The sequence below is a fragment of the Sarcophilus harrisii genome, chromosome 5 (assembly GCF_902635505.1).
Source record: "Sarcophilus harrisii chromosome 5, mSarHar1.11, whole genome shotgun sequence".
NCBI lineage: Eukaryota > Metazoa > Chordata > Mammalia > Dasyuromorphia > Dasyuridae > Sarcophilus > Sarcophilus harrisii.
This window is the reverse complement of record NC_045430.1, coordinates 163,932,442-163,947,180: the sequence shown is the minus strand read 5'-3', so window position 1 is coordinate 163,947,180 and position 14,739 is coordinate 163,932,442. Positions and strand designations below refer to the sequence as shown.

The following is a 14,739-nucleotide window of genomic DNA, read 5'->3' as shown; positions in this document are numbered from 1 at the left end:
AAAAACTGAGTCATGAAGTTTTATTAACTTGCCTGGGGCATGAGGGAGGTTGACTCATTTATTTAGTTCCCCTCTAGCTTTCCTCTTTTCTTATCTACTGAATTTATCCAACATTAGTAGCTGAAAGAACCAGGAGAGGTAAAAAGCATCCAATTTCAGTTTTTATTAGCAAGCATTAATTAAGTACCTAATATGGGCCAAATGCTGTATGGGGTGGTAGAGATTTATTCATTTGTCTATTTATTTATTTTAAAGATCCTTTCTCTCAAATAACTTAAATTTTACTTTGGGGAAGAATATAAGATATGTCCAGATAAACAATAAGATGAAGGTGAATCACAGGAGTCTAGAGTTTTGGAAGGGGCTTCTTCTTAAAGACATTCATAGATGGAGAACTCATTCCTTTTTCTAACAGCTCATTTCAGTTATGTATAGCTCTCGTTCTTAGGGGGCATTTTTTTTTTTAAGATATAACTCTTTGCAACTTCCATTTGTTGCTCTTAATTCTTCCTTCTGAGGTAAAATAAAATCAGCCAAATCCTTCTAACCTACTCTTAAATACTTGAAGATAGCTATCATCATTGCCCCTATCACACATGAAGACTATCTTTTGTTCAGGTTCAACTTCCATGGTTCTTTTAATGGCTTCTTAGGCTGCATAGTTTCCAATCTTTTAGCATCCTGGTTGTATTCTCATTTGAAAGTGTTCATGACATGAATGTAGTTGCTATTGTCCAGTCATGTCCAACTCTTTTTGACCCCATTTTAGGGTAGAGGTATTGGAGTGGTTTGTCGCTTCCTCTAGCTCCTTTTCCAAATGAGGAAATTGAGACAGGCAGGATTTGAGGGTGTAAGAAAAAAAATATCTTATCAAGAACTCTACTGACTCACTGTTGAATGCAAGAATGGATGCTTAGGTTAGTAATCACACCTTTGAAACTCCAAAGGCAGTTATTTCCTATCCTGAAACACAAGTTCCTCCCCTTATTCTCCATTAATTGGATGATTCAGAAGTTAAAGAATATAAATATCCACCCTAATTACAAAGCTAGTCCCTGCCCCAAAGGAGCTTATATTCTAGAAGGAAAAAGGGTAACAGAGGTCGGCTAAGGGCATTGAATAAAAGATTCTTTTCAAATCTCAGTTCCTGACCCCAAGGAGCTTACATTCTTTTGGGGTAAGATAGCTATCAAGATCCCTCTATCACACATGAATACTATCTTTTGTTCAGGTTCAACTTCCATGGTTCTTTTAACAGCTTCTTAGGCCATCCCTAATTAACCCTTGATGTCTTGTGGGTTTCAATTTTCTAATTTAATTTTCATTTCTCCAATTTAATTTTCATAACTGTGGAAATCAAATAAATGCCCATTCATTTTTCACAAGGGTCTCACCAAAAGTCACACAGCTAGTAAGTGTCTGGGGCTGGATTTGAACTTTGAAAGATGAATCTTCTGAATCTAGTGTTCTGTCTGCTGCATCACCTTGTTACTCTTAATACAATACAGTATTGTTAATTCAGATTCATTGTTTTCTTAAGAGAGTATTTGTTTTTCTTATATAGGTCAGTTATCCCCTTAAATCCTAGCATACCATGTGAAGGGTTCTTAAATTGTCATGAGAAAGCAGTCCAATCCCTGTCCCCTAGAAGTCTGACATGTTAAATGAGTAATCTCATGGCTGCTTCTTCCAACAATGAAATAAGATCAAATCCCATAAGAGGAATGTCTTCTACTCCTGTGCAGTTATTATCCACTTCCTTTCTTCAGCCTTCCATAGAGGATTCACTTAATATAATCCTAATGGAATGGGTTGAGAATAATCTAGACCTTTTAATATTATGTTATACTTAAATAAGTGGATGATATGACTATAATCTTTACTTTCACTGGGACCTCCTTTTCTTATCATACATACCTCAAGAAATATTTTATTCCTATTCTGACATACAAATAATCACTCACAAAATGGTACATTTCTCCCTTGCCCTTTGGGTTGCATTTAGTTTCACTTGTGAAATTTATCATTACATAGCAAATTGAATATATAAATATATGTAGATAAATAAATCAAGTGCTTTGTAACTTTACAATAAAATTATCTTGGGATCCCTTCCCTGTCACTCAGTACTATTTATAGATGGGACTAGCTTGTAACAATGGAGTATTTCTTGCATCAGCAAATAATATAAATATCCCTGGGGTAGAACTTAATAATTCAGCTTTATATCAAATTTTGCTTTCTAAATACAATGAGATTCTAGTATACCAGATTCAACATAGACCTGAAATACACAGTGTCAGAAAAATGCCTTTGCCCATCAGATTGTTCTCTAGTAGGCCTGTTTGTCAATATGTATGATAGCAAAATGGGAAATATAACTAACCAAGCTCAAATCACTTTCCTTCAACCCATCCTACTAGGCATGATTGGAACTTATGCTTTTTCCAGCTTGCAAATTCATCCTGAAAGCTCATTGATAGTGAAATTGGAACAAAGCTGTGATAAATAAAATAATACACTATTTTATACATTTTTCCACACCTTGAATGTTTATTTGCAGGATGGTTGGACTCCAATTCATGCTGCTGTAGATTCTGGTAATGTGGATGGCCTGAAGCTCCTTATGTTCTATGGGGTACCAGATAATGGAAACCTTATGAATGATATGGAGCCAGATTCAGGCTTTTTTGACTTGGATTGCAGAAAGGAGAATTCCCACTGTAGAACCAAGCCTGTTGTTCCTACAGAGCTCATCAACCATGCTGACAAGGAAGGCTGGACTGCTGCCCACATAGCTGCATCAAAAGGTCTTAAGGTGTGTTCATTTAAGCCTACTTGTAGATTCAAGTGACTTGTTGGGAATAAAATAGTTCTACATATTTATATTGAACAATTAAAGAGGAGTTTTTTTGTAGGCTACTAACTGAAGTTAAAAAAAAAAAATTCACTTCTTAGCCTCCAAGAGACATTTTATAGAGATAAGAGCATAGAGGAAAAGGAATAAGGAGCAGAGCTCTTCCTTAAATCTCCTTCTTCTCTTGGAATCTGTGGATAGAGTTTTCAGTGGGAAATGTGTGGGTTTTTTGGAAAAGTTTCCTAATGTTCACAACATAGGAAAAAATGTCAAAATCAGACTGAGGTTGATTTTAGAACATGGCCAAGTAGAAGGATTCCACCTGAGTTAGAGGCTTGTGTTTTCCTTCCTTCTCATTTTATCACCCCTTATGTGTTTATGAGCATAGTTATATGCCTTTACCAGGATTCAGTTAAAATGCGGATGCTCTCTCCTCCCAATTGAATTGGTATTATTATGGGGAAGCTCCGTGAGCAATATGAAAAAAAGCAATATAAACTATTGTTGATATTGTTTGAGAGCAGGCCATTCTTCATGCATTCTTTAAAATCAGTCATGAAAATGGTAAATAGTAAATGCCCAAAGAATTGAATGCAATATAATTCAACTATGTAAATGTCAGGAGATCCAAGTGAAGTCTTTAGAGGAAGAAATTATTATGAAAATGTATATTTATTAAATAATAATTACCAGTTCTTTTTTCATTTGACGTTTTCCACAAGTCTGTGAATCCTCTTTCATACAGACCTTGAAATCTTGGAGGCAATTTTTTTTAATAATTATAATTTTTTATTGACAGAATTCATGCCTGAGTAATTTTTTACATTATCCCTTGCACTCCCTCCTTCCCTCCACCCCCTCTTCCAGATGGCAAGCAGTCCTATACATGTTAAACATGTCACAGTATTTCCAAGATACAATATATGTGTGCAGAACTGAACAGTTCTCTTGTTGCACAGGAAAAATTGGATTCAGAAGGTAAAAAATAACCTGGGAAGGAAAACAAAAATGCAAACAGTTTACATTCATTTCCCAGTATTCTTTCTTTGGGTGTAGCTGCTTCTGTCCATCATTGATCAATTGGAACTGAATTAGATCTCTTTGTCAAAGAAATCCACTTGGAGGCAAAATTTTAAAACTATTGTTATTTCTTGGTACTTTTAGTTGTGTCTAACTCTTTGTTATCTTATTTGGAAGTTTCTGGATAAAGATACCGGAGTGGTTTGCTATTTCTTTTTCCAGCTCATTTTACAGATGAGGAAACAGGGTTAACATGATTTGTCCAGAGTCACATAACTAGTAAGTATCTGAGGCCAGGTATGAATTAAAGAAGATGAATCTTCCTGTTCTGTACTGCATTCTATCCACTGAGCAATTACTTCCCATTTACCATTGTGTAAATTTTCAGATAGTACATAACAACTCTTTTACTGTGAAATATTTTTCCTTCAACATTAGAGATTTTTATTCTTTTAGGGGAATTGGGGAGGAGGAGGTTCTGAACCCATTTCACAATCTGCTGAAAGATGTTAGCCCTTTCTCAGAATGTTGTTTTGAATGCATGGAATTATAAAATAAAATACTATTATAAGATATATCTACTTTGTAATAGTTATATAATACAATTTTGTAAAAGAGAGAGGCAGTTAAATTATACAGTTGGCAGGAACCTTGGTGATCCTTTCACAAATGAGAAAGCTAAAATCCAACAAGGTTCTGTCTTGTCTGAGATCCCAGTTAGTGACAGAGTTAGAGCTAAAACTATGGCTCATTCCATTACTATTTCCATGGATTCCCATTGCCTTCCATGCTGATTTAATCTCTTAGGGGGAAAATATAAATATACTACCTCTCTTAGGAAAAAAAAATTGACTGGGTTGAAATAAGAAGCTTCCTCAACTCAAGAATAATTTATTTGGAACTAAGTACCACTCTTCTGGAAAAATTAAATATCTTACATTTCTACTAGGCAAAACAAATATTTTAGTTGAATAGCATGAGCAAGTTAAAATATATTTTTGTGTAGTATGCCTTTTTTATTATCCATCAGGTCTCATCTTTTAAACCCCCAAACGAGATTTTTAGGTGATTTAGTCTCTAGCTTTTTTTTTTCTCTATTGAGCCATTGTTTGCATTTCTTGGAGTAAAGCTGTATAATAATAACCTGATGTTTGGCAATAGTAGTATTCTCCTAATATCTTGACTGTTATTATTGAAGAGAGATTACTGATCTGGTAATGGTGTCCTCCCTGTCACTTTCAGTCATTTAGCATAAATGGAAAGGAGGCCTAGCTGGTGATTATATATTTAATTACCAGTACTCTGATATATAGTTTCCAGCTAGAGAAACAGAGTGGGCAGATGCTTTTGAGTTTTAATTTCTCCTCAAGAGAAATTCTGTACTTTCTGTTTTGCAAATATGTTTCCTGATGCTCAGCCATGGATGGGAGTTCTTTAAGATTCCATTTTGCGTAGCCTGTTGTTACCTCAGATTCAACATGTCCAAAATAAAAGCATCATTTTTCAAAACCCCTGTCCAACAACACAGAGCCCTACTCTAACTTTTCACCTTTCTGCCAGAGGTATTGTTCTTCCAGGCTTCCTAGTTAGAAATCTTAAAGAATTAATAATAGTATTTTAAATGACATACAAAATGTTTTGTATTACTTACTTCATTTCATTCAATTCTGTAAGCAGAAGTAGTCTGATGTGATAGAAGGAGTAGCCAAAATAGGATTCTAAAATTTGAGTTTGGATTTTAGCTGTGTTACTAACTGGCCACCAATTTACTTTTCTGAAAAATCCAGAGGTTAGACTGGATGACTTTAAGGTTCTTTCTAGTTCTAAAAAAAATTATGAATCCATAGTTTTGGATTCTACAGATATGGAAACTGATACACAAAGAGGTTCTCTGCCTAGAGTGTACTCCCTCCTCATCTCCAACTTTTAAACTCCCTATTCCCTGTAAAGCAAGTTTAAATGATATCTTCTTTATGAAGTTTCCCTGATTCAGCTTATTAACTGGCATTTTTCCCTAAAAAATTCCATATATTTATTATATATACACTTTTAAATACTTACATAATACACTGTCCTGTGATGACCACGCTAGCATCCCAGATACCCCAGAATCAGCCGGAATCAGGATAAGCAAAAGTCCTTAGTCTTTATTCTTGGTCTTTAGGGGGTAGAAGTGAAGGGGATGGAAGCAGAATCTCTGCGACTTCCTTCTCCCTTGTCTACCACCAAAGTGACCCTGGCTAGTCTTATTCTACCCCCTAGTCCCTCCTACAATCCTCTGTATACAACAATCATCAAGCCAGCTCAGGATAGTGGGAAGGGCCATTTTCCAAGCATCTGCCCATAGAGTACTGTCCAATCAGTAGTTAGCCTCAAGTGCTTGGCTGTCCTGACCTCAGTGCATCAATTCAAGAGTTTCAGCCCTCTACACTGTCCCCCACCCCCCAAATGTAAGCTCTTTAAGAGTTTCATTGCTACATCCCCCATCCCTAGTAGATGGAATAGTAGGTGTTTAATAAATGCTTAATTATGGGGAAAGATACCACTAGTAAGTGGCAGAGACAGGTTTCAAATCCAGATTTTCTGACTCCATAGCTAATGTTCCTTCTACTTCACCAGCTTTGTATCTTTTGACTTTTTCCTCTGTCTTTTATCCTTTACCTTAGTCTCATCTCCAAATGTCCTTATTATTTCCTCACCATATATATTAGATGTTCCTAACTTATATCTTTTTCCTTTCATAGATATCCTGGTAGAATGCAAAGTTCCTGATGATATAGACGTACTTCTTTTTTTTTTTTTTTATTTTAATAGCCTTTTATTTACAGGTTATATGTACGGGTAACTTTACAGCATTGACAATTGCCAAACCTCTTGTTCCAATTTTTTCCCTCCTTCCTCCCACCCTCTCCCCCAGATGGCAAGATGACCACACACTTCTTTATTCTCTTTTTTATCTTTCTATCCTAGGACCAAACACAATGTTTGGCACATAGTAGGTAGGCATTAATAAATAATTATCAGAAACTTAGTACATTGAATTGAACCAGCTCAAAACATCAAGTCTTTCACTACATCCCTAAATTCTTAGAGCAACCCTGATCTCACAGGATTTTTGTCTACTGTCTTCCACCTGTCCTCCAGAATGATCATTGGTAACCTAAGATTTATTAACCATTGTTTTCATTGTCTTGTTCTTCTATTCTAGAACTATCTCCTAGCATGTTATCTTATGCAGAACTGGTGTTCAATAATTTTTTTTAAATCCAGTCTATGTTTTTTCCCAGTTGATTTGCATACTAACTCCATATTTCTCTGTGTAGTCTCCAAAAATCCTCTACAAATTGTCCCCATACTTTATCTAAACTTATTTCCCTCTGCTGTACAATGGATAGAGTGCATACCTGGAGTCAAGAAGCCCTGAATTACAATCTTTGGAGTCTCACTAGATGTATGACCCTGGACAAGTGAAATAATCTCTTTCTCCCTCAATTTCCTCATATGTTAAAATAGGGGAAATAATATTCACTATTCTCAGAGTAGTAGTGAGAATAAAATGAAATAGTAGCTATAAAGGACTTTTCAAACTTTAAGCACTTTATAAAATTAGAAATTGTTATTAACATCATCATTCCTGCATTCTTTTCAAATATAAAGTATTTCTGGCTGATTAGCACATAGCAGCTTGTATAACCTGTGATTAACAGTGATCCTTAACTCAAATGTATCTTTGCTGAGAAAAAAGAGAAAAGAAAAAAAATCTACCTGTTTATGCTCATTTCCATATCCATGCCTTAGTTTCTAATCTGTCACCACCTGGAATGCTACCCCTTCCTAACTGTCCACTGAAATCTTTTCTGTAATTCAAATCTTGCCTCTCTTATGTAACAGTCACTGACTATTTGAGTCTATACTGACTTCCTCTCACTTCCTCAAAGTCTTTTATAAATTAATGTCTGAATTTTATCCCATGACTTTTTTTCTGTTTTATGTATTAGCTTTGGTTTTGTCCAACTAGATCATAATGTGAGAACAAATACATATCCTGTGGTATTTTTATATATCTAGTAGAGCCAGGAGAATTGCTAGGTACATTACTACTATGTCAATCAAGAAATACTTGGTGAACATCTAGATGATGCAGTGCAATTAGAGCATTGGGATAAAAGTCAGGAAGATTCATTTTCCTGTGTTCAATTCTTGCTGCAGACTCCACTTTAGTCTCCTTGCCAAGAAAACCTTAAAATGAGATCACAAAGAGTTGGATGTGGCTGAAATACTACAGTTGGTAAATGACAGTTGACCATAACAGATTTTGAAATTTGGATGTTTCCATCTCTACCAGTGATTTCTTAAACTGTATTTGATCAGTCAGTATATTAACAAGCAACTTATTATAAATTAGCTTATTATATGCCCAATATCAAACTAAGCTCTAGGAGTACAAAGAAAAGCAAAATTAGCCCCTACTCTCTAAGAATTTAGATTTTATTGAGAGAGACAGAGACAGAAAGAAAGAGGAGGAGGAAGAGGAGGAGGAGGAGGAGAAAAGGATGAAGAAGGGAGGAGGGGAAGAGAGAGAAAAGATATTTAAATAGAAAGCACATAGCAGATAAATAGAGAGCAGATAAAATATAACCTTAAAGGATAAGCTCTAGCAGTTGGAAGATAAGATATTTATCCTTTTTCCTTGACCTGTAATAATATATCTTCAATATACTAGAATTTCATAAAGATGAAAATTAACCACTTTGAAATTTAAAGATGTTAAGGTCCTCATATAGAGATATATCTTCCATTCTTTCTGTTTGCATTTGAAAGGAGACCATTCTGGTCTGTTTTCGGCTTTAATTTTTAATAAAGCAGCTACAATATACAGATAGGCAGCAAGAGGGGCACAGTACATATAACACCAGGCCCAAGTTAGTAACATCTGAGTTCAAATCCAACCTCAGACACTATCTGTGTGCCCCCTATTTGCTTCAATTTCCTCATTTGTAAAATGAGGTGGAGAAGGAAATAGGTGAACTGCTATGGTGTCTTTGGGCAGCTAGGTGATATGCAGTGGATAAAGTACTGAGCCTGAACTCAGGAAAACTTATCTTTCTGAGTTCAAACCAACACTGAACTATCTTTGTGACCCTTATCCCTGCTTGCCTTAGTTTCTTCATCTGTAAAAAGATTGGAGAAATAAATGGCAAACCACACCAGTTATTTGCCAAGAAAACCCCAAATAGGGTTATGAAAAGTCAGACACAATTTAAATAACTGAACATCAACCCACTATACAGAGAATATTTTTTTTTTACTGAGGCAATTGGGGTTAAGTGACTTGCCCAGGGTCACATAGCTAGGAAGTATTAAGTGTTTAAGACCAGATTTGAACTCAGGCCCCCCTGACTTCAGGGTTGGTACTCTATCCACTACACTACCTAGCTGCCCCCACAGAGAATATTCTTATAAGTGATGGGGAGCACAACCAATTAATTCAGTAAGACTCATGTACTTCATGAGTACACCAATGTCTTTTGTTTCCAGGTTTGTTGTAACCTTCAAAATACATGTGAATATGAAGCATAGTGTTGTGGAGTTTTGTCTGACAAATGTAGATATTTTTATAATGATGTATAAAAAAGGACTTCTTAAACTTTTCTCCCTGGTAACCCTTTTTTGTTTGAGAAATTTTAATTCAATCTTGGGTATATAGGCTTATAAAATAGGTATACAAATCAAGCATGTACTGATAATAAATCATAATTTTGTGACTCCCACATTCCATTATGAGACCCCATGTGGGGTCGCAACCCACAGTTTAAGAAGCTTTGGTATAAAGAATCACCAAGTAGCAGGAACAGTCGCAATAGGGGCATATGCTGTTGCCTCCAGCCTTTGCTTTGTGCTGCTACAGTACCACAGAAATAGAGAGTTCTGCCTGAAACCTTTGGTTGCTTTCTTTATTTTAGTTTTCTCATAAATGAATTAATAAGCATTAAACCTTTGAAAATGAGAGACTTTTCTTGTGAAATTTATTTGGGCCAATAATTCAGATCCCAGTGAAGTATTCTTTACCTTCTCACCTACAGCCTTTGTTGACACTGACTTACTCTGTGTATTTTGGCAAGCTAGAAATGAATTGATTGTCACAGTGACTTCTTGCAAGCAATAGCTTTCCTCTTGGGAATGTAACTCAAGCTAATTTCATTAGACTAGCAAGTAATTGAGCTCTTATCATTCCAGAACTGCCTAGAAATCTTATGTAGTCACGGTGGACTTGAGGCTGAAAAGAGAGATAAGTGCAATCGGACTGTGCATGATGTTGCTACTGATGACTGCAAACATCTCCTAGAGAACTTGAGTGAGTGACACTTTTATAGCCTTCTCACAATGAAATATTTACAATCCTGGAGCTTAGGGGAGAATGGAAAGGTTATTGATTCAACCACAGTTTTCTCATTTGCTTCTTAATGTCTGAATAGGTTGTTTGAATCCTAAGTAATATGAAACTATTTCATTGATTTTTAAATACAACAATTGCTTTCCATTTTGAAATTATAAAATGACTCTATTAGAATATTATGAAATAGCTCTATAAGAATAAGTTCCTGCTGTTCATGCAGGGCTGGGTCTTTTTTTTTTTTAAACAAACTAAAAATTGACATCACCATAAGTAACTACTGCCCTTTATTTCTTTTTCCCATTCAGATTTCTTAATAAATGTTTGTGTTTGTAATGTGACAGCTTGCTCTGTTTCCTCATCTTTAGAATGAAACGGTTGAACTAGATGATCTCTAAAGTCTCAAATAGGAATACATTAAGGAACTGTCATCTCAGCAAGCAGAATCCCAGTATGGAAACTCCCTCCATCTGTGTACTTCATACCCACTCTTTGATTTAGTAAATATATCCTAGGGAATTTCTTTCAAAAGTAAAACCCTAAGTGAGTTGACCAGTGGTTTCTCAAATCTCAAAATATATCCTAGCCTTTAAAAGTAAGAAGCTAAATGACTTGACCAGAATTTTTCAAATCTCAAAATTTTAATTATTCAATTTCATTTAATTTATTTATTTAGGCTCTTTGGCATATCAATACATAGCGATTTTCTGGATTGCCTGGTTCCATAATTTTTTTCTTTAATCTGCATAGTATGGAAGAAGATCATAATTTTTTTAATTGCCCTCCTAATGTTTCTCATTTCCCTGTCAATCATAAGCATTTGTGATTTTTCTCTAAGGTCAGTAATTTAGCAGCAGCCCAGGTTAATGATCTCATGTTTTCATCTTTTCTCTAAGCATAAATTTTTATTCTTTTAGAGAATAAGAGATGAGGTTGAAAATTTTCAAGGTGATAAGGTTATAGTTATAAAATAATGCAGAATGAAAAAAAGCACACTTGAAGGTATATCATTACAAATTATAACCATATAAATAATAACCACAATGACTAACAAAATCAATAAAATATTTAGAAAATAAGAAAGCATATAATCAAATAAGATAGTACTTTGCTGAAATTAATTTTCAGTTTCATTAAGGTATAAATGGTGAAAATTTGATTTTTAAATATGGTTTTTAATTTCTTTTGTCTATTTTTCAAGATTTATATTCCAGTGTAAAATGTGTAGTATAAGACATTTCAAAAAGAAGAGGACTTTGTCTTATTAAAGAAAAATTGTTCATAATACATGAAAATAAGCTACTTGCGGACTCATAATGGGTAGGAAATGCAAGATTCTCTTTTTAAAATCCTTAGTTTTGTTATTAGAAAAACTTTCCTTAAAATGTTTTTGAAATTCGGATTTCTAGATCCTACACATTTGTCATTGTTCATCGTCAGAAGCTGTGTAAGCCTTTTATATAAATAGTAACTTCTGTTCAGAAACAATGGCTCTCTATTCATACATCAACTTTTTAGTAAGTGTAGTCAATAGCTCACCTAAGAAAATGAAAAGTAGGGCAATTACCATTTGGCTATTTAATAACTTATGCTTGATACTTTTAAAATTCATTATTTAAATTATGCCAGATGAAAAATAATTTAAGTCTTTTCAGTATTCACTGAGCATTTCCCATATGTATGTGACATATTGTGGGAGAATTACAAAAAAGGGAGGACAGGAAACTTTTGATCTCAACGCATACAATGTACTTGGGAAAAATAAAAAATATGGCAATTAAAACATAAAGCAAATAATAGTTATGTTTAGTGTAATACAGTAAAAATTAAATAAAGATTAAGGAGATTGCAGAGACAGGCATTGATCCAAGATAATGACAGAGTGAAATTAGGATTCTGAAGTGGATTTTGAATGAGATCATACAAATGGTTCAGTGGAACAGAGAAAGTGAATTCTGAGTAAGGAAACAAGAATGAGCAAAGGAAGTAGTTATTAACTAGTTGTTTATATGGAAGGTGGCAAGTGATTTAGCTTGGGAGTGTAGGAGAAGGGGGATTGTCGAAAGGCTGTTGAAGAATAATAAAGTGATATGAGGTCAGAGAGGTGAGAGGGACTAGTTGGTATAAAAGAGAATTATAGGTTTAGAATCCTAGATTTAAAATGAACATCAAAAGAAAGCCATTGTTGATTATATATTGAGCAGGAAAAGTATATAATGAAGATGGTGCTTGAAGAAAATTACTTAGACATCTCTGAAGGATGGATTGGAATGAGGAAAGATTGAAAGCAAAGATGGATTATCAAGAAGTTATTATAGCAGTTCAGGTGTGAGATAATAGAGCCCTCAATTTAGGGGTAAAGTGAAAACAAAGCAAATCTGAGAGGAAAAAAAATCTGTATAAATAATACCATCAGCTATATCAAGAAAAGAATCAAACAAATACCCTAAGTTTATGAACTAATGAGATCAGAAGAATGGGTGATAATAGAGAAAAGAATGAATATGAAATTGTGAGAGATGATGATTTAATTTTGAAAATATTGGCAAGATAATCCATTTTAGACTTTCAGATTATAGTCAACTGTAAGTCAAATAACAGTGTAATCATTCAGTAAATAGTAAGTACTTACTTTGTGCTAGACATCATGCTAAAAGCAAGAGAAAAGAGATAAATGACAGTTCCTACCCTCAAGGTGTTTACAATATGGAAACAATATGCAAACAAATATACACAAAGCAAGTCATCTAGAGGATAAATAGGAAATCTCAGAATGAAGGCAATAGAATTAAAAGGGTTTGAGAATAACAATAAGAGATCATAATATCAGAGAATACTAAAAAAGAAGGAAGGAGACTGGAATCCTTGTTCCCTTCCTCTGTGCAATCTTGGCAAACAATTTAAACTCTCATCTTTAAAAAAATTTTTTTTTTAAAGGGAATAATACTTGTGTGAATGCTAAGACCTATTCTAGATTCTCTTTTGAAACCCTTTCCAGCTCTCAGATCTATGATGCTGTTACCAGAACAAGTATGAAATGATGAGGATGAAAATATAAATTGTGTGTGGGGGTGGAAGGTGGAGGGTTTGGGGGTGGGGGTTGTGGTAGCAATAGCAGTAGTAGTTGTATTCTCCAAATATAAGTGTAGGAAAAGTAACTCTAGAGAGAAAGTGAGATTTAAAGGGAAGAAGGAAACCACAATACAAACAGTTCCACATAAATTTTATTGAACAGTATTTAAAATCTTGTGATAGCTATTTTTTTTCAATAACTAGTTTTAAGACTCAGTCTTTTTCACTGTTATTTTTTCCCTCTCACATTTTGTCTTTAAATTTTGATTGTCTTAACAGATGCTCTTAAAATACCCTTAAGGATCTCAATTAGTGAAAAACAGCTAGCCAACTATGGTTCTGATGACTTTGAAACTGAAAACACAATATGTGCTTTAAATATCCGCAAACAGACAACATGGGATGATCTTTCAAAAGCAGTGAGTCAGGCTCTGACCAACCATTTCCAGGCAATCTCTTCTGATGGATGGAGAAGTCCAGAGGACTTGACACTTAATAACACTACTGAATCCAGCATCGGCCTAAATCTGAGCAGTATTGGATCCATCAAACTAGGTAGAAAAAAATTAAATTTGGGACTTCCTTTGTATCTGTGGGGTGGAAAGTACAGTGCATGATTTGTTGATTAAGCACATTCAGTGCCTCTTTAGGGCAGCTGCTGTCTCTGAGTTGTCTAAGCTTGTATGATATGTCTGTTATATAAAGTAGCCTTTTCATATTAAAGACATTTTTGTATTAAGTATCAAAAAGTAATCCTATCAAAAAGTAATCCTTTTTGAGGCTTTGTTTTTCTAACTGATTGTAAACCAAGTAATGATATTACAGGTCCCATCTTATAAACCTGAGAACAAAGTCTTAAAACCTACTTCTAATTTTAGATTTTAAGGAGATTTATGGCAGAAGTAGGGTTCTACAATTGGAGTCAGAAACACCTGGGTTCAAAATCTGCCTCTAAGTACTTCTTTTGGATTGCCTATATTCTCATATAATCACTCACACAAAATGAGTGCTCTTCTGAGTCCCTTACTTCTAGCTATTAACTCTAGTCACACCATTTTAAATTATATCCCATCTAAATGAAGTTATGGTGTCACCCAGTAATGGTTGATGTGACAGAAAATATAGTGCTTTACTCTAAGCATTATCCAAGACTTGAGGGACAGCTCATTCAGTGAATAATGAGTCTTGAGTTATCAGGAAACTGCATTCAAACTCTGTGATCATGGCATCACCTAAAACCTTGTTAGGTGGGGATACCATTTTCTGGCACTTAACAAAGTTTAGTTTTATATGACTAAGAACTTAACTATTAACCTGCCTTCAAATGTCAAATGGATTCATAAATATGACCACATGGTAAATAATAATAATAATGATAATGATGATGTTTAACTAT

At 34.5% G+C, this 14,739-nt stretch overlaps 1 protein-coding gene across 3 annotated transcripts in view; it reads left to right on the top strand.

Annotated features, from left to right (window-relative positions):
- The window catches only part of CTTNBP2 (cortactin binding protein 2), a 176,261-nt gene that overhangs the window by 104,501 nt on the left and 57,021 nt on the right, over positions 1–14,739 (top strand). For 2 of the 3 annotated variants that reach the window (XM_003771544.3, XM_031938870.1), the window contains 3 exons: positions 2,564–2,818; positions 10,115–10,232; positions 13,623–13,898. In XM_003771544.3, coding sequence (XP_003771592.1) covers positions 2,564–2,818; positions 10,115–10,232; positions 13,623–13,898 — 649 coding nt within the window. The remainder of the gene's footprint in view (positions 1–2,563; positions 2,819–10,114; positions 10,233–13,622; positions 13,899–14,739) is intronic. The other variant, XM_031938869.1, reaches the window with a different exon arrangement.